The sequence below is a fragment of the Triticum dicoccoides genome, chromosome 2A, assembly GCF_002162155.2.
Source record: "Triticum dicoccoides isolate Atlit2015 ecotype Zavitan chromosome 2A, WEW_v2.0, whole genome shotgun sequence".
Taxonomy (NCBI): Eukaryota; Viridiplantae; Streptophyta; class Magnoliopsida; order Poales; family Poaceae; genus Triticum; species Triticum dicoccoides.
In genome coordinates this window covers 546323731-546341981 of record NC_041382.1, presented here as the reverse complement: position 1 = coordinate 546341981, position 18251 = coordinate 546323731, and the positions used below count along the sequence as shown (strand labels likewise).

General features: G+C 46.0%; 1 protein-coding gene across 1 annotated transcript; it reads right to left on the bottom strand.

Annotated features, from left to right (window-relative positions):
• Positions 1-16104: 16104 nt before the first annotated feature.
• Positions 16105-18009, bottom strand: LOC119355290 (aspartic proteinase nepenthesin-1-like). The gene has a single exon (XM_037622076.1). The coding sequence runs from the start codon at positions 17775-17777 to the stop codon at positions 16428-16430; it is 1350 nt and encodes a 449-aa protein (XP_037477973.1). The 5' UTR covers positions 17778-18009; the 3' UTR covers positions 16105-16427.
• Positions 18010-18251: the final 242 nt, after the last annotated feature.

Below are 18251 nucleotides of genomic sequence, written 5' to 3'. Positions count from 1 at the left end.
CCTAAAGCCTTCGAAGACTTTGGAATTGTCAGCTTCCATAACCACAACACAATGGTACTTGCCAAAGACAACAACCATATCAAGATCACAAAGCATTGAGACAGACATAAGGTTGTATCCTAAGGACTCAACAAGCATGACTTTGGCCATCTGTCGATCCTTTGTAATCGCAACCTTACCTAGACCCAATACCTGACTTTTGCCTTTGTCAGCAATGATGATATGCTTCAGATTCGACGGAGATAATGGACCATCCATCAATAGATTCTTGTCACCAGTCATGTGGTTTGTACATCCACTATCAAGGACCCACTCAGTGGCTTTGGGTTGATCATCCTGCAGATGAATTAGTGTAGCTTACAAACTCATATACTTCATCAGTGAATAATATGACATCAATTCATCAGATCAATTTCATCAAGCAAGAGAACTGATAAAGCAATATGAGGACGTGAGAAATGAAAGTTCATTTCTTCATGATTATCCTTCGTCCTATCAGGCATACTCAGGTCTACAGCAAATTCTTCAGACGATTACATGCGTCTGGAGACCTGACCCTGCAGAAGAGATTAGTTATTTTTCTTCACCACCCACATCTAAAGGGGTGGCAAAGAGTTCATCATTCTACGAGCTCCATACGAGAAGGATGACATAGAAGCCAATCCATTTCGTTTCACATAAGATGGGTTAGAGTAAGCATATGAGTAAGCAGAGAAATTCTTCGAGGACTTATGGACATAATGATTTGAAGAATACTGCACATATCCATAATCCTTAGATCTTCCCTGTGAAACAGACGGGTTAGCATGATGATGTTCATATGAGGACTTTGATCCATATGAGGAATTTGGTCCATATGAGGATTTGATATGGGGTTCCTATTCTTCACAGGTGGCATCATGATGACATTCACCTGAAGATTTTCAAGACATCTTTTGGGAACCCAGATTTTCTTCATTGGGGAGCCGTTCCTGCAGTTAGTGCCAACATATCTAGCAAATATTTCACCGTTCTGATTTTTGAATAGCTTATAGTTGGAGTCAATTGACTCATCATCAGAATGAGGAGATTCACATGCAAATCCAGATAAGTTAGATGGATCAACTGGAGGTCCCTTTGCAGCGACCCATGTAGTTTTGGGGTACTGCTCAGGCTTCCAATATGTACCATCAGCATTGAGTTTCCTCTCAAAGGCGATACCCTCTTTCCTAGGGTTCCTATTGAGGATCTTCTTTTTAAGCACATCACAAAGAGCCTGATGCCCTTTGAGGCTTTTGTACATGCCTGTCGTGTACAATTCCTTCAGCCCTGCATCGTCAGTGCTACTAGCAATGTCCTCAGATGAGGAATTAGTGATAGCAGAGGCATGTGAAGAATTTGAAACATTAGCAGCATTTGAACATTCAGGTGAAGAATTAGCAGATTCACGTTCAATGCACTTCAAGCATGGAGGAACAAATTCTTCCTGAGATGCGCTGATTTGTTGAGCAAGTAATGAATCGCGCTCCTTCTGAAGATCTTCATAACTCACTCTTAGCTTCTCAAGGTCTTGCTTTCTTTGAAGAAATTCATAAGAAAGCTTCTCATGATCCGATAAGAGAGTGTTATGATGACTTTGAAGTTTGTCAAGCTTGGACTAAAGTCTATGAAGATTTTCAGTCAAAGTTTCAGTGCGATCCATTTCTTCACCCAACATATCATCACTTTTATTTAGCATGTTTTGAACCTTTTCTAAAGCCCTTTGTTGTTTCATAGCAATCTTAGCAAGTTTAGAATAGCTGGGCTTAAGGTTTTCATCAGATTCATTCTCACTTGATTCAAAGGAGGTATATTTGAGTACCTTGGCACCCTTTGCCATGAAGCAATAGGTGGGAGCGTAGTCATCATCGCCTTCATCAGCCTTGTTGGTGAGGTAATTTTCTTCAGTGTTGAAGATAGACTTGCTGACGAATACAGTAGCGACAGCTAGGCTCGCCACTCCGGATTCAGACTCCTCAGATGACTCCTCTTCCTCATTTTCTTCAGATTCAGCCTCAGGGTCCATTTCCTTGCCAATGAATGCCCTGGCCTTCTTGGAGCTGCTCTTCTTGTGATATGAAGGCTTTGAGGATTTTAATGATGAGGATTTTGTGGATTTCTTCTTTTTCTTTGCATCATCAGAACTATAATCCTTTTATTTCTTCTTCTTTGATTCCTTTTCCCACTAAGGACAATCTTGAATGAAATGTCCAGGTTTCTTGCACTTGTGACAGAGCCTCTTCTTGTAGTCACTGGATGAGGAATCATTGCTCCTTGAGGATCTTCCAAGGCGACCACGTCTTGAGAATTTTTGGAACTTCTTCACGAGCAGAGCCAGATCATGGCTCAGTTCTTCAGGATCACCAAGGCTGCTACCAGAGTCTTGATCTTCGGACTCAGATACTGCCTTGGCCTTCAGTGCACGTGTTCTGCTATAGCTTGAACCATAGAGATCTCTCTTTTCAGCAAGTTGGAACTCATGAGTATTTAGCCTCTCGAGAATATCAGCGGGATCAAGTGACTTGTAATCAGCACGTTCTCGTATCATCAATGCCAGAGTGTCAAATGAGGAATCAAGCGATCTCAACAATTTCTTCACCACCTCATGGTCGATGATGTCAGTGGCACCAAGTGCTTGAAGCTCATTAGAGATGTCAGTGAGGCGATCGAAGGTTTGTTGAACATTTTCATTGTCGAGTCTTTTGAAGCGGTTGAAGAGATTGCGAAGAACATCAACTCGAGAGTCATGCTGAGTTGAGACTCCTTCATTCACTTTGGACAACCTGTCCTAGATAAGCTTCGCTCTTTCCAAAGCACTCAATCTGCCATACTGTCCTTTGCTCAGATGGCCACATATGATATTCTTCGCTTGAGAGTCGAGTTGCTTGAATCTCTTCACATCGGCAGCATTCAGAGAAGGTGTGACTGAGGGAACACATTTTCCACAACATACCAGAGATCGTTATCAATTGCTTCAAGATGCATTCGCATCTTATTCTTCCAGTAGGGGTAGTCCGTCCCATCGAAGGTAGGACACCCAGCAAAGACCTTGATCATATCTGCGGTCGACATAACTAAAACTCCAGGCGGTTAAACCAAAATCACACAGAACAAGAGAGTACCTTGCTCTGATACCAATTGAAAGTGCGTTATATCGACTAAAGGGGGGGTGAATAGGCGATTTTTATAAAATTCTTCACTGAGGAATTTGCCGGTGAGGAAATTTCTTAGCGAAGAACTACTAGCAGCGGAATAAGTACTCAAAAGTGAACATAACAAAACACAAGCATAGTCATCATGATGAAATGAAGACAGGCACAGAGTACAGGAAGCGTAATCACAGGATAACACAGGATGAAGACAAACAGACTGAAGAAATTGAACTGAGGAAATTGAGAAAGTCTTCGGTCAAAGTCTTCAAACACAGATATGAACAAGCATACAGCACAGTTATGAGGAAATGAAAGAGTTGAGGAAATAGAACCAGTAAGCTCAGTGAACACAATGATTTGGTAGACCAGTTCCAACTGATGTCTCAGTTGTACGTCTGGTTGGAGTGGCTGAGTATTTAAACTCGAGGACACACAGTCCCGGACACCCAGTCAAGGACACTTAGTCCAAGACACCCAGTCCTCACCATATTCTCCTTGAACTAAGGTCACACAGACCTCGTCCAATCACTCGTGGTAAGTCTTCAGGCGACTTCCAAACCTTCACAAACTTGGTCACTCGGTGATCCACAATTCCTCTTGAATGCTCTAGACCATGACGCCTAACCGTCTGGAAGAAGCACAGTCTTCAAAGGTAACAAGCGTCGGATCCACTCAGGATCAATCTCTTTAGTGATGCTCAATCACTTGGGGTTTTTAGGTGTTTGGGTTTTGGGTTTTTGGTTTTTCCTCACTTGATGATTTTCGCTCAAAGTCTTCGGAGGATGGGTTGCTCTCAAATGACAAGTGTCAGTTTCTCTCGGAGCAGCCAACCAACTAGTGGTTGTAGGGGGCGGCTATTTATAGCCTAGGGAGCAGCCCGACATGATAAGACATAAATGCCCTTCAATGATATGACCGTTAGGTGGATAGATATTTTGGGACAACTGGCGCATAGCACAGCAACGGTCGGAATTTTGAGTAGCAAAATCCTGAGGGCTATCATGTTCCTCACTATGTAGGCAATCCGCACTGGCGAATTCCTAACTCCTCAGTCAGGACAAATTCCTCGGAGACCAGAAAAACTTCGTCTCTGTCACTGAAGAAATTGACTGAACTGTATGAGATTTCCAATGGCTTCACTCGAAGGGATTGGTAGGTGTAGGATTTTGAGTTGAGCATCACATGGAAATTTTTCCTTAGTATTTCCTCGACCCCCTTTAACAGTACGGTGTTTCCTATGACTCAAGAAAGAGAAAAACAAAACTATGAACACGAAAGTCTTCAAGCTTCATATTTCTCGCATGAATATCAAGTCTTCACGGACACACCAATTTCTTCACTTTCAAAGTCTTCATGAAAGTCTTCAGAAATACCAAAATCTTCACTCAGAGATATTCATTTTTAGGGGTCGACTTTTCCTGTAAATATCAAACTCCTCATAGACGTATAGACCTGTGTACACTCACACACGCATTAGTCCCTTAACCTATAAGTCTTCAATACACCAAAATCACTAAGGGGCACTAGATGCACTTACAGAAATACTTATGCTACTTTGCTGCATCACCCTTTCCTCTTCAAGGGAAAACTAACGCAGTGCTCAAGAGGTAGCAAGAAGGATTTCTGGCGCTATTGCTGGGGAGTCTACGCACAAGTCAAGACATACCAAGTACCCACATAAACTCTTATCCCTCGCATTACATTATTTGCCATCTACCTCTCGTTTTCCTCTCCCCCACTTCACCCTTGTCGTTTTATTCGCCTTCTTTTTCCCTTCCCCTTCTCCTTTTCAGTTCGGCTCTTTTTGCTTGCCTCTTGCTGCCTTCATGTCTGAAATTGGGGAGGTTGTCGTTCATAATAATATGGAAAACTTTGATGCTATCGATGATCCTCTTGAAAACCCTAGTATTTTACACACTAAAAAGTTTTGGATTGGTAGTGGTAATATTATTGGGAAGGGATTTATTCAAGATTTCTTTACTTGTGCTGGTGCTTTGCCCACCATGAGCGGGTCTATCCTTCATAAAACTAGTAGTCTCGCGGATGCTATATCTTTGCTCATAGTTGAACTTGAAAGACAATTTTCACATATGCACCCTTCCATACAAAGGATTTTCCTATAATTTTCTAATATTGAGCATTCTTCTGTTAAGCGAGCAGCGACCATCTTTTTAGTTCATGAGTTCAGATTTATAATAAAAGAAGCCAATGAAATTTTTTGCGCATTATAGGGTGGATGCCGGCCGTCCTCCCATAGAAGCAATCCTTTTTTATCAAGAAGACATTATGCATTTACGATCTTTAGATCATGTTGCTTTTAATGAAAACCTTAGAAAAAAGGTTCCTGCCGATGTTCTTGTTAATAGGATCTCTAAACTTAATGATAATTTTGCTATCCAGAACAACGGGCTAGATTTTTCCCTTGAACAAAGGCTCATGACTTTTTGCCAAAAGAATGCTTATAATGATGAATTGGTTGTGCAATATGAGGGGCCAAAGGAGGAACCAATACCTCCCGAACTTGATCTTGGGGGCTTTTGTCCCATTAAATTTAGCCCTTTTGATTACTTTTGCTTGCCACAAAGAAAGTTTGCTGCTGAACATAGGGAGTATGAGATGAGTTTTCATGATTTATCTTATCATTATCATGGCAATACCTAGATCTATCCTTGCCTTTATGCCTAGCTAGGGGCGTTAAACTATAGCGCTTGTTGGGAGGCAACCCTATTTTTGCTCCTTGCTTTTTGGTTCTGTTTAGTAATAAATAGTTCATCTATCCTATGTTTAGATGTGGTTTTATGCTTTTAATTAGTGTTTGTGCCAAGTAGAACCTTTGGAAAGACTTGGGGAAAGTCTTTGCGATCTTGCTGTAAAAAACAGAAACTTTAGTGCTCACGAGATTTGCTGCCATTTTTAACTGGAGAGTGTTGTTTAGTTAATTCTTTTTCAGATGATTAATAGATAAATTCCTCACGTACAGCAATTCATTTTAGAAATTTTTGGGGTTCCATAAGTATTCGAAACCTGCAGATTACTACAGACTATTCTATTTTTGACAGATTCTGTATTTCGTGTGTTGTTTGCTTATTTTGTTGAATCTATGGCTAGTAATAGAGTTTATGAACCATAGAAAAGTTGGAATACAGTAGGTTTAACACCAATATAAATAAATAATGAGTTCATTACAGTACCTTGAAGTGGTGGTTTGTTTTCTTTTACTAACGGAGCTCACGAGATTTTCTTTTAAGTTTTGTGTTGTGAAGTTTTCAAGTTTTGGATAAAGATTTGATGGATTATGGAACAAGGAGAGGCAAGAGCCTAAGCTTGGGGATGCCCAAGGCACCCCAAGGTAAAATCCAAGGACAACCAAAATCTTAAGCTTGGGGATGCCCTGGAAGGCATCCCCTCTTTCGTCTTCGTCCATCGGTAACTTTACTTGGAGCTATATTTTTATTCACCACATGATATGAGTTTTGCTTGGAGCGTCTTGTATGATTTGAGTCTTTGCTTTTTAGTTTACCACAATCATCCTTGCTGTACACACCTTTTGGGAGAGACACACATGAATCAGAATTTATTAGAATACTCTATGTGCTTCACTTATACCTTTTGAGCAAGATAATTTTGCTCTAGTGCTTCGCTTATATCTTTTAGAGCACGGTGGTGGTTTTATTTTACAGAAATTATTGATCTCTCATGCTTCACTTATATTATTTTGAGAGTCCCTTAGAACAGCATGGTAATTTGCTTTGGTTATGAATTTAGTCCTAATATGATAGGCATCCAAGATCTGTATAATAAAAACTTTCATAAAAAGTGCATTGAGTACTAGGAGAAGTTTGATACTTGATAATTGTTTTCAGATATAAAGGTGGTAATATTAGAGTGTGCTAGTTGAGTAGTTGTGAATTTGAGAAATACTTGTGTTGAAGTTTGCAAGTCCCGTAGCATGCACGTATGGTGACTGTTGTGTAACAAATTTGAAACATGAGGTGTTATTTGATTGTCTTCCTTATGAGTGGCGGTCGGGGACGAGCGATGGTCTTTTCCTACCAATCTATCCCCCTAGGAGCATGCGCGTAATGCTTGGTTTTTGATGACTTGTAGATTTTTGCAATAAGTATGTGAGTTCTTTATGACTAATGTTGAGTCCATGGATTATACGCACTCTCACCCTTCCATCATTGCTAGCCTCTTTGGTACCGTGCATTGCCCTTTCTCACCGTGAGAGTTGGTGCAAACTTCGCCGGTGCATCTAAACCCCGTGATATGATACGCTCCATCACACATAAACCTCCTTATATCTTCCTCAAAACAGCCACCATACCTACCTATTATGGCATTTCCATAGCCATTCTGAGATATATTGCCATGCAACTTTCCACCGTTCCATTTATCATGACACACATCATCTTTGTCATATTGCCTTGCATGATCATGTAGTTGACATCATATTTGTGGCAAAGCCACTATTCATAATTTTTCATACATGTCACTCTTGATTCATTGCCCTTCCCGGTACACCGCCGGAGGCATTCATATAGAGTCATACTTTGTTCTAGTATCGAGTTGTAATCATTGAGTTGTAAATAAATAGAAGTGTGATGATCATCATTAATAGAGCATTGTCCCAAATAAGAAAAGAGAAAGGTCAAATAAAAAAAGGAAGGCCCAAAAAAAGGGGCAATGTTACTATCCTTTTTCCACACTTGTGCTTCAAAGTAGCACCATGATCTTTATGATAGAGAGTCTCTTGTTTGGTCACTTTCATATACTAGTGGGAATTTTTCATTATATAACTTGGCTTGTATATTCCAACAATGGGCTTCCTCAAATGCCCTAGGTCTTTGTGAGCAAGCAAGTTGGATGCACACCCACTTAGTTTCTTTTGTTGAGCTTTCATACATTTATAGCTCTAGTGCATCCGTTGCATGGCAATCCCCACTCCTTGCATTGACATCAATTGATGGGCATCTCCCTAGCCCATTGATTAGCCACGTCGATGTGAGACTTTCTCCTTTTTTGTCTTCTCCATATAACCCCCATCATCATATTCTATTCCACCCATAGTGTTATATCCATGGCTCACACTCATGTATTGCGTGAAAGTTGAAAAAAGATTGAGATTACTAAAGTGTGAAACAATGGCTTGGCTTGTCATCGGGGTTGTGCATGATGAGAGCATTCTTGTGTGACGAAAATGGAGCATGACCAAACTATATAATTTTGTAGGGATGAACATTCTTTTGCCATGTTATTTTGAGAAGACATAATTGCTTAGTTAGTATGCTTGAAGTATTATTATTTTTATGTCAATATTAGACTTTTGTCTTGAATCTTTCGGATTTGAATATTCATGCCACAATAAAAAGAATTACATTGAGAATTATGCTAGGTAGCATTCAACATCAAAAATTCTGTTTTTATCATTTACCTACTCGAGGACGAGTAGGAATTAAGCTTGGGGATGCTTGATACGTCTCCAACGTATCTATAATTTTTTATTGTTCCATGCTATTATATTATCTGTTTTGGATGTTAATGGGCTTTATTTTACACTTTTATATTATTTTTGTGATTAACCTATTAACCCAAGGCCCAGTGCAAATTGCTGTTTTTTTGCCTATTTCAGTGTTCCATAGAAAAGGAATATCAAACGGAATCCAAACGGAATGAAACCTTCGGGAACGTGATTTTTGGAACAAACGTGATCCAAGGACTTGGAGTGGATGTCAAGAAACAAACGAGGAGTCCACGAGGCAGGGGGCGTGCCCTCCCCCCTCATGAACCCCTCGTGGCTCAGCCGACCTACTTCTTCCTCCTATATATACTCATATACCCTGAAAACATCGAGGAGCACCACGAAACCCTATTTCCACCATCGCAACCTTCTGTACCCAAGAGATCCCATCTTGGGGCCTTTTCTGGAGCTCCGCCGGAGGGGGCATCGATCACAGAGGGCCTCCACATCAACTCCATGGCCCCTCCGATGATGTGTGAGTAGTTTACTTCAGACCTTCGGGTCCATAGTTATTAGCTAGATGGCTTCTTCTCTCTCTTTGAATCTCAATACAAAGTTCTCCTCGATCTTCTTGGAGATCTATTCGATGTAACTCTTTTTGCGGTATGTTTGTCGAGATCCGATGAATTGTGGGTTTATGATCACGTCTATCTATGAACAATATTTGATTCTTCTCTGAAATCTTTTATGTATGATTGGTTATCTTTGCAAGTCTCTTCGAATTATCAGTTTGGTTTGGCCTACTAGATTGATCTTTCTTGCAATGGGAGAAGTGCTTAGCTTTGGGTTCAATCTTGTGGTGCTCGATCCCAGTGACAGAAAGGGAAACGACACGTATTGTACTGTTGCCATCGAGGATAAAAAGATGGGGTTTATATCATATTGCTTGAGTTTATCCCTCTACATCATGTCATCTTACCTAATGTGTTACTCTATTCTTATGAACTTAATACTCTAGATGCATGCTGGATAGCGGTCGATGTGTGGAGTAATAGTAGTAGATGCAGGCAGGAGTCGGTCTACTTGTCACGGATGTGATGCCTATATACATGATCATGCCTAGATATTCTCATAATTATTCTCTTTTCTATCAATTGCTCGATAGTAATTTGTTCACCCACCGTAATACTTATGCTATCTTGAGAGAAGCCACTAGTGAAACCTATGGCCCCTGGGTCTATCTTTTATCATATAAGTTTCCAATCTATTTTACTTTGCAATCTTTACTTTCAATCTATATCATAAAAATACCAAAAATATTTATCTTACTATTATTATCTCTATCAGATCTCACTCTCGTAAGTGACCGTGAAGGGATTGACAACCCCTTTATCGTGTTGGTTGCGAGGTTCTTATTTGTTTGTGTAGGTAGGAGGGACTTGCGTGTGGCCTCCTACTGGATTGTTACCTTGGTTCTCAAAAACTGAGGGAAATACTGACGCTACTTTGTTGCATCACCCTTTCCTCTTCAAGGGAAAACTAACGCAGTGCTCAAGAGGTAGCATAGTTGAGGGAGTCCTGGACTAAGGGGTCCTCGGGCGTCCGGCCTGTTATCCATGGGCCGGACTGATGGGCTGTGAGGACATGAAGGCCGAAGACTGCACTGTGTCCGGATTGGACTCTACTTAGCGTGGAAGGCAAGCTTAGCGATCGAAGATTCCTTCTTATGTAACCGACTCCATGTAAACCCTAGATCCCCCCGGTATATATATAAACCGAAGGGGGTAGTCCGGAAAGGAAAACACATATACTCATTACCATACCCACATACGCTAGACTTCTAGGGTTTAGCCATTACGATCGATCCTGTAACACTCATATTCATCAATATCAATCAAGCAGGACGTAGGGTTTTACCTCCATAGAGAGGGCCCGAACCTGGGTAAACATTGTGTCCCCCGTCTCCTGTTACCATCGATCCTAGATGCACAGTTGGGGACCCCCTACCCGAGATCCGCCGGTTTTGACACCGACATTGGTGCTTTCATTGAGAGTTCCACTGTGCCGTCAACAAAAGGTTCGATGGCCCCTTCAATCGTCAATAATGATGCTGTCCATGGAGGAATCTTCCTCCCCGGACAGATCTTCATATTCGGCGGCTTCGTACTGCAGGCCAGCTCGCTTGGCCATCTGGAGCAGATCGACAGCTACGCCCCTGGTCATCAGGTCGGATTCGATAGCTTGAACTACGCCACGGACATCTGTGGAGACCTGATCTTCGAGGGATTTGAGCCTGCGGCGATCGCTCCCCCTCAATGAACGTGACTTAAATCTGTCACCGGATCACACCCAGGAGATGGTTCCTGCGGCTGCAACGACCTTAGAGCCGAAGCAGATCAAGGATTCCTTGGCCTCAGAGTCCGCGGCATTGGAGCTGCACATGGACTCGACGCCCTGCAATATTCGCTTTAACGGAACTTCGGACTCGTCTCCGGCTATAAGTTCCGGACTGTGTACGCCCGCGGACACCGAGCTAGATCAGTTATTGATCTTCGAGTTCAGCGACGCTGACGTTTTCCAGCACTCGCCTTTGGTTGACATGCTAAAATCTTTAAAGAAAGTGTCCTTGGAAAAGGACTCACAGCCAAACTATGTCCGGTTCGAGCTAGAGACGGATGACGAGGAATTTCGCTTCCCACCCGCCACCCACTTCATAGCCACCGTCAATGACTTAACCGACGTGCTCGACTATGGCTCCGAAGACATCGACGGTATGGATGACGATGCCTACAAGGAGCAAGGCCAAGACCCACCATTTACTGGACGTTGGACGACCACCTCTTCATACAACGTGTACATGGTTGATACACCTAAAAGATCTGGCGACGACAAAGAAGAGCCGGATGCGAACAAAACCTCCGAGACACAGTCCAAGCGTCGGCAGCCCAAACGCCGCCCCAAGCCCCGCCGCTGAAAGGACGGCAACACTGGCACCGGAGAGAATAGTACTCCGGGCGACGCCAATGAAGACCCTGTCGGGGCTACACCCGAAGAGGAACACGACATCAGGGAAGACAACCCCGACGAACAGGCCATAGAAGATGACTCGGAGGATGATAGTTACCGTCCACCTTCCAAGGAGGAGACAAGCCTTGGCAACGAAGACTTCATCGTGCCTGAGGATCCTCTCGAGCAGGAGCGCTTTAAGCTTCAGCTCATAGCCACTGCAAGGAGCCTGAAAAAGAAACAACAACAGCTTCAAGCTGAACAAGACCTGCTCGTTGACAGATGGACTGATGTCCTGACAGCCGAGCAATATGGCCTCAACCGCCCAGCCAAGAGCTACCCGAAGCGCAGACTGCTACCTCAATTTGATGAGGAGGCACCGGAGCACATATCTCCCTCGCGTAGTGCGGACCGACCACCACCTGGTCGGGACAGGGCGGCTGAACGGCCCCCTGCTGTTGGGATAAAGCGGCAACTCAGTCCAAACAGCAGCCCGCCCCACCGCCTCGCAAAAATAGGGACAGACCAGCTCGGGACCATACATACGATCTTCGGAAGGAATTGGACAATAGAGTAGGACACAACAGATCTATATACTGATCGCGAGGACGTTTCCATACTCGGGACGACAACTACCTATTCGGGTGCGACAAACTTAATCACACCCAGGTCGATAACCGCAGATGGACGTCGTTGGAGACACGCCGTGACGCGGCCCGCTATAGAGGTGCCGCACACCCCCTCTGTTTCACAGACGAGGTGCTGGATCATGAATTCCCCGAGGGGTTCAAGCCTGTCAATATTGAATCATACGACGGAACAACCGACCCCGCAGTGTGGATCGAAGATTTTATTCTTTACATACACATGGCCCGAGGAGATGACCTCCATGCCATCAAATACCTCCCATTAAAGCTCAAAGGACCAGCTTGACACTGGCTAAATAGTCTGCCTGAGAACTCCAACGGTAGCTGGGAGAACTTGGAAGAAGCCTTCTGTCATGGAATTGTCACGGTAGATGTCCTAGTGTGAGGACTTAGTCGTGAGGCCAACGCATCTTTGTAGTACCTTGAGAGGGGTTGAGCGGAATCGAGAGACGCAACACAAGACAAGGATTTAGACAGCTTCGGCCCCCGGGAAACATCGTCCGGAATAGCCCTACATGCTGTTTGTGGCTAGATCTCATTATGCTCATGAGAGAGTCGCCGCATAAGCCGGCTCCCCCTTTGTGTCTAGCCCTAGAGATTGTTTCTTGTCCCCTCTTTGGGGAGCCCTACCCCTCCTTATATATGTTGAAGGGGCGGGTTACATGACTAGTCCTAGTAGGATTAGGATTACTCTATTACAAGTGGAGTCCTAGTCTTGCTTCCTTTGTAGGAGAATATTCCTTATGACTTTCCTCTTAAGCCGGCCCACCATAACATGAGTTGGTCTTCTGGGCCTTGGGCCTTGTCATCCATCTGAAACACCCGTTGGGTCACTAATGAGCCGCCAAGATCAGGCGGGTTACCCGTGAGTCGCCAAGCTCCGGGCGGGTCACCAGTGAGTCGCCAAGATCCATCCGGGTCATACATCCAGCCGGGTTACACCGCGAGGTATATCCCTGACAAGTCCCGTCTATATTTTCTAGACCTCTCTCTTGCAAATCGTGTTGTTGTCATCATCCACCAAAAAGGGGGAGATTGTAAGGGCATTTCCCTACTTTGTGTTTTGGATGATGATGACAACCCTTTGTTGGTCTAATCTTGTGATAAGTGCTTCAGGTTCTCGGTGATTAGCCTTACATCGGTTAGCTATTCTCTCTAAGGAAAATATCGAAGACGGAGTTTGTCTACGTGTTTATCTCTTTGGTCGTAGGGAACATGTACTATTAAGAGGGAATCCACATTGGAAGGAGTTGGGGGAATCATTGCACATACACTTCTGCCACACCCTCTTTTGCCTTCCTTACTTTGTGTGTGTGAGAGAGAGAGCTCCCCTTCTGTTTCAGCTGCTTGATGTGTTCTCCCAGCGATTGTACCACTCACTCGAGCGGTTGTACAGTTGGCCACTGGCTCTAGACAACCACCACCCCAGGGGTAATACCCTGGGGTTGAACTGACCAGTCATGACCAAGCAGTTGTACCGCTGCTCCCGAGCGGTGGTACCGCCACCGTGCTTAAAATTGATCGTGGCGTCTCTCTGGCGGTTGTACCGGCCAAGTACCGCTCAACAACCGGTCCAGTTTCTATTTTGATGCGGTACTTGGGCGGTGGTGGCCCGGTTGTTCCGGTTGTGCCCCGCACACCGGTACCACCGGTGCCCCAAGCGGTTCTACCGCTTGGGACTTTGCCACCCAAGTGACCAGGGCCAGGCGGTTGCTCCGGTGCTATATCGCTCGATCACCGCACACAGGGGTGACACCCTACAGTTTCAAAGCGGTGGCTGGGCGGTTGTTCCGGTTGTTCTCCACAACCGGCACTACCGCCCGTCTGCCCGATTGTACCGCTTGATAGGGTTTCTGCAGCTTACCAGTGAGTCCCGGTTGTACCGGGACGAGGAGCGGTTGTACCGCTGCAGGGCTGTTTTCGCAGTAACGATTGGATTTTAGGGTTTGGTATATAAGGGTGGTTCTTCCACCTACCACATCTACCTCTTACCTCTCTCACTCCACCATTAATGCCATTCAAGCCCCTTCTTACCTGATCTCTCACCCTAGCCACTCAAGCTTGTTGATTTCTTAGGGATTGAAGGAGGAGACATAGATCTACACTTCCACCAAAGAATATTTGCTTTCCCCATACTTTCTTGTGTGGATTTTGTTACTCTTGGGTGTTTGAGCACCCTAGACGGTTGAGGTCACCTCGGAGCCACATTCCATTATGGTGAAGCTCTGTGGTTTTGTTGGGAGCCTCCAATTCAGTTGTGAAGAGAGCCCCAAGCTTGTTTGTAAAGATTCGGTTGCCGCCTTCAAGGGCACCAATAGTGGAATCATGGCATCTTGCATTGTGTGAGGGCCTGAGGAGAATACGTTGGCCCTAGTGGCTTCTTGGGGAGCATTGTGCCTCCACACCGCTCCAACGGAGACGTACTTCCTCTCAAAGGGAAGGAACTTCGGTAACACATCCTCGTCTTCACCGGCTTCACTCTTGGTTATCTCTTACCTTCACTTGTGCAAGCTTATTGTGTTGTATCCCTTGCTTGCTTGTGTGCTCGTTGTTGTTGCGTCATATAGGTTGCTTACCTAGTTGCATATCTAGACAACCTACTTTGATGTAATGTTTAATGGCAAAAAAAAGCTAAAAAGTGCTAGTTGCCTATTCCCCCCCCCCCTCTAGTCAACTATATCGATCCTTTCACCAAACCATCCTAGCTCTAAAGAAGTCAACCTTCTTTAAAACCCGCATTGTGATAGGATAGGATGACATCATAAAGAGGGGCATTTTAGTTAGACAGGCCCGAACCAAGTTAATTCTTCCAGCAATAGAACACAGGAGTTTACCCTTCCAGCAAGCACATCTCTTCTCAATTTCTTTCACCATGCCAACCAGTGTTTGTTTCTGATCGAAAATCCTACACTTACGGAAAGTGTGCTGCGGACTGATTTCACGCGGAGATGTGTCCTCTTCTCCACCATAAATTCACCCCTCCTTAATTTTAGCTGACCCCACCCCTTGATTTTAACTGGGCCATGTCAGTCTGTAACTTCCTTTCCGTGAGAAATGGCATGTAGATGTAGCAAACCTCATTTCTGATTCTATTATCTCTGTCTAATAGTCTCGTTGAAGCTTACCAGAAAAAATAATACAACCAGAAACCGAAACGAAGCAATAAGGGTCTTATCTGGTTGATGTTCGCTGAGAGGAGATGGCATTTGTAAACGTTCTGATGGCAGTTTTAGTTAGGCGAGGGGATTCAAAACAACATGACATTTTCTGAAACCTTTCCAGAAAGGGCAATGCTACGCATCCGCCGGCTGATCTTTTTAAAAGATCAGCCGGGTCGCGAGCCGTCGGATGTGCCATATCTAGTGAGCGAGCGTGTCTTCACCACTGCAACATGGGGCTTGTTGCAGAATTATTTCTGAAACATAGGTCTTGTTGCAGAAATTTTTTGCAACAGCTATTTTGTTGGGAAAAAAATTGCAACTGAGGTTTTGTTCTAATTTTTTTTGCAACTGAGGTCTGGTTGCGGAAAATTTTCACGAAAGATATTTTGTTGTAAAACATGACTCATCGTACACCATTGCAATACCGCATATGTTTCAGAAACATAGCCTCTGTTGCAGAAGCGCGTTTGGCGATATGCCCTCACTGGACGCGTGTCATGCAGGGGAGGTGGCAGACGCTGCCGCTGCGATCCGCCGGGTGACGGTAAGCTTTTCCCTTCGAGAAAATGTCATGTTGTTCTGAAGAAACTATCATCCTCGATACAACTAAAACTGCCAAGAAAAATGTTCGAAACGTCATGCTCTCCCAGCGAACGTCAGCCAGATAAGATTTTTGATAATTCCAGATAATAAGAAACACATGGTGCCATAGATTATACAACTGATCAGATATCACCGTTGGTCATATACACACAGATCCATCGTCATCCCCATCCATCCATGGCCTATTCAGTCACATAAGTACATACTGCGATCCATGCATGTCGAGTAGCGACCGAGACGAGCTAATTCAATGTAGCAAGCACGATTGATCGCTCCATGGCATATGAACACGGCATCCATGCGTCCGCATGCACGGATCGACACACCTACGACTAATCAACAACGTATTTGAGGTCCAACACCGGCACGCACGTACTACTCACAATTTGGCGCACTGCACGGGCGCGAAGGAGAGGGTGTTCTCGCCCACGTCGTACACGAACTGGATGTTCTGCTGCTGGAAGTTGCCGATGATGGACAGGCCCCGCGACCCCATCACCGTCACGCACAGCGCGCCGGACCCGGAGTCCAGCACCATGTAGTTCTCCGCCGGCAGGTCCAGGTCCGCGCCGTCGAAGTGGAACACCAGCTTCGGCACCTCCACCTGGTCCACCCCGCTCGCCGGCGCCTCGAAGCACATGTCCAGCCCGATCCCCGACCCGTCCGCCGCCGGCAGCTTCATCTGCGCCGCGAACGCCTTCTTCAGCGCGCGGTACCCCTGCAGCTCCAGGTACGTGATCGACGTGCCGGAGTCCACGATCACCCCGCCCGTGCCGTCGTCCTGCACGGCGAACGCCGAGCTCGGCAGGGCGATGTGCGTCGAGCCGACCGTCAGGCCCTTGAGGTTCACGTAGTAGAAGGACGGCTGGCTCGGGTTCTTGATGAGAGGGGTGGTCTGCACCGACGACGCGGCCGCCGCGCTCTCCGAGATGCTGGCGAGAGAGCCGAGGAGGAGCGGGCTCTTGCTCGTGTCGTCGAGGGAGGTGAGGCAGTAGGAGAACTTCTTGAGGCCGAGCTGCGAGACCAGCGAGAGGGGGCCCCGGCCGAGCCCCACGAGCCCCGCGCCCTGCGTGAACCCGTCGCCCTCGTTCGTGTCGCCGCAGCCGAAGGCGACCTCCGGGAGCTTCGTCTTGGCCAGCGTGAAGGTCTCGGCGGCCAGCACGCCCTGCGTCGACGAGGAGTCGCCGTAGGTGTACGTGTACCCGCACTTGGCCGAGGCGCACTTAGAGCTGGGCAGGTCGCTGCAGAAGGAGCTGGAGCACGGCAGCGCGGCGTAGGTGGAGGACGACGAGGGGTCGAACACGGGCGTGCTCTGGTTGAAGCACTCCACGCAGGGCTTGCACTGCGTCCACACGAGGTCGCTGCCGGTGTCAATGATGGCCGCGTAGGCCACGGCAGGCGTTCCGATGGACATGTCCATCAGAAACTCACCGTTCCCGGCGTGCACCGGCACCTGCAGGGCCGGCGCGACGGCCTTTCTCGACATCATCGGCACGCCGGTGGTCCGCGCGACGAGCCTGGACATGCGGTGGCGGCTCCGCCTCGCCGCCCGCCGCAGCAGCTGCAGCTTGGTGTAGTTGCCGTGCGCGTCGACGTGCGTCAGGGCCACGCGCAGGCCCTCCAGGCGGCCCAGCTGGGACGACGTCGCGGCGAGGCCGCCGGTGGCGCAGCTGGCAACCACCGCCGTAGCTACCAAAAGAAGCAACCGTAGCTGCACCTGCGCCCCCATGTTTTTCGCTTTCGGCAAGTGCGAGAAGAGCAAGCTGGTGCTTAATGATCCTTGAACCGAGAAAGGCTAGATTTTATATTCTTCTCACGACATAAAACAATGATCGGTAGTTATAGTTAGGTTTGCTTTGCTCTGGCCATGACCATATCCAGACGATGGCTTGAAGTTTTAGCCTAAGCAAGAGAGGGGAAGGAAGCTGCTGGGAGAGCTGAGAAGATGGGAAAAGCCAGTGGCCGGTCAGCTGAAGCGAGCCGTGTGGGAGACTGGTACAATTGGTACCTAATTGGATGCGACAACTTCACCTCACTGCTGAGCTTCTCCTTGGCGCCTGTCGCCGCAATGATAGGAAGTCTGATTCGAGTACGTGTGCCCAGGTTGGCCTTTTAGGTCATATGGTTAAGATTTTGGTGACTACTACTGGCCTACCAGGTCAGTGGATCTCACTTTTAGAACCTTCCTTCAATTTTTTGCTTA

Bases quoted from the DNA above. Each gene is read 5' to 3' on its own strand.
- LOC119355290 (XM_037622076.1), bottom strand. From the start codon at position 17,777: ATGGGGGCGCAGGTGCAGCTACGGTTGCTTCTTTTGGTAGCTACGGCG.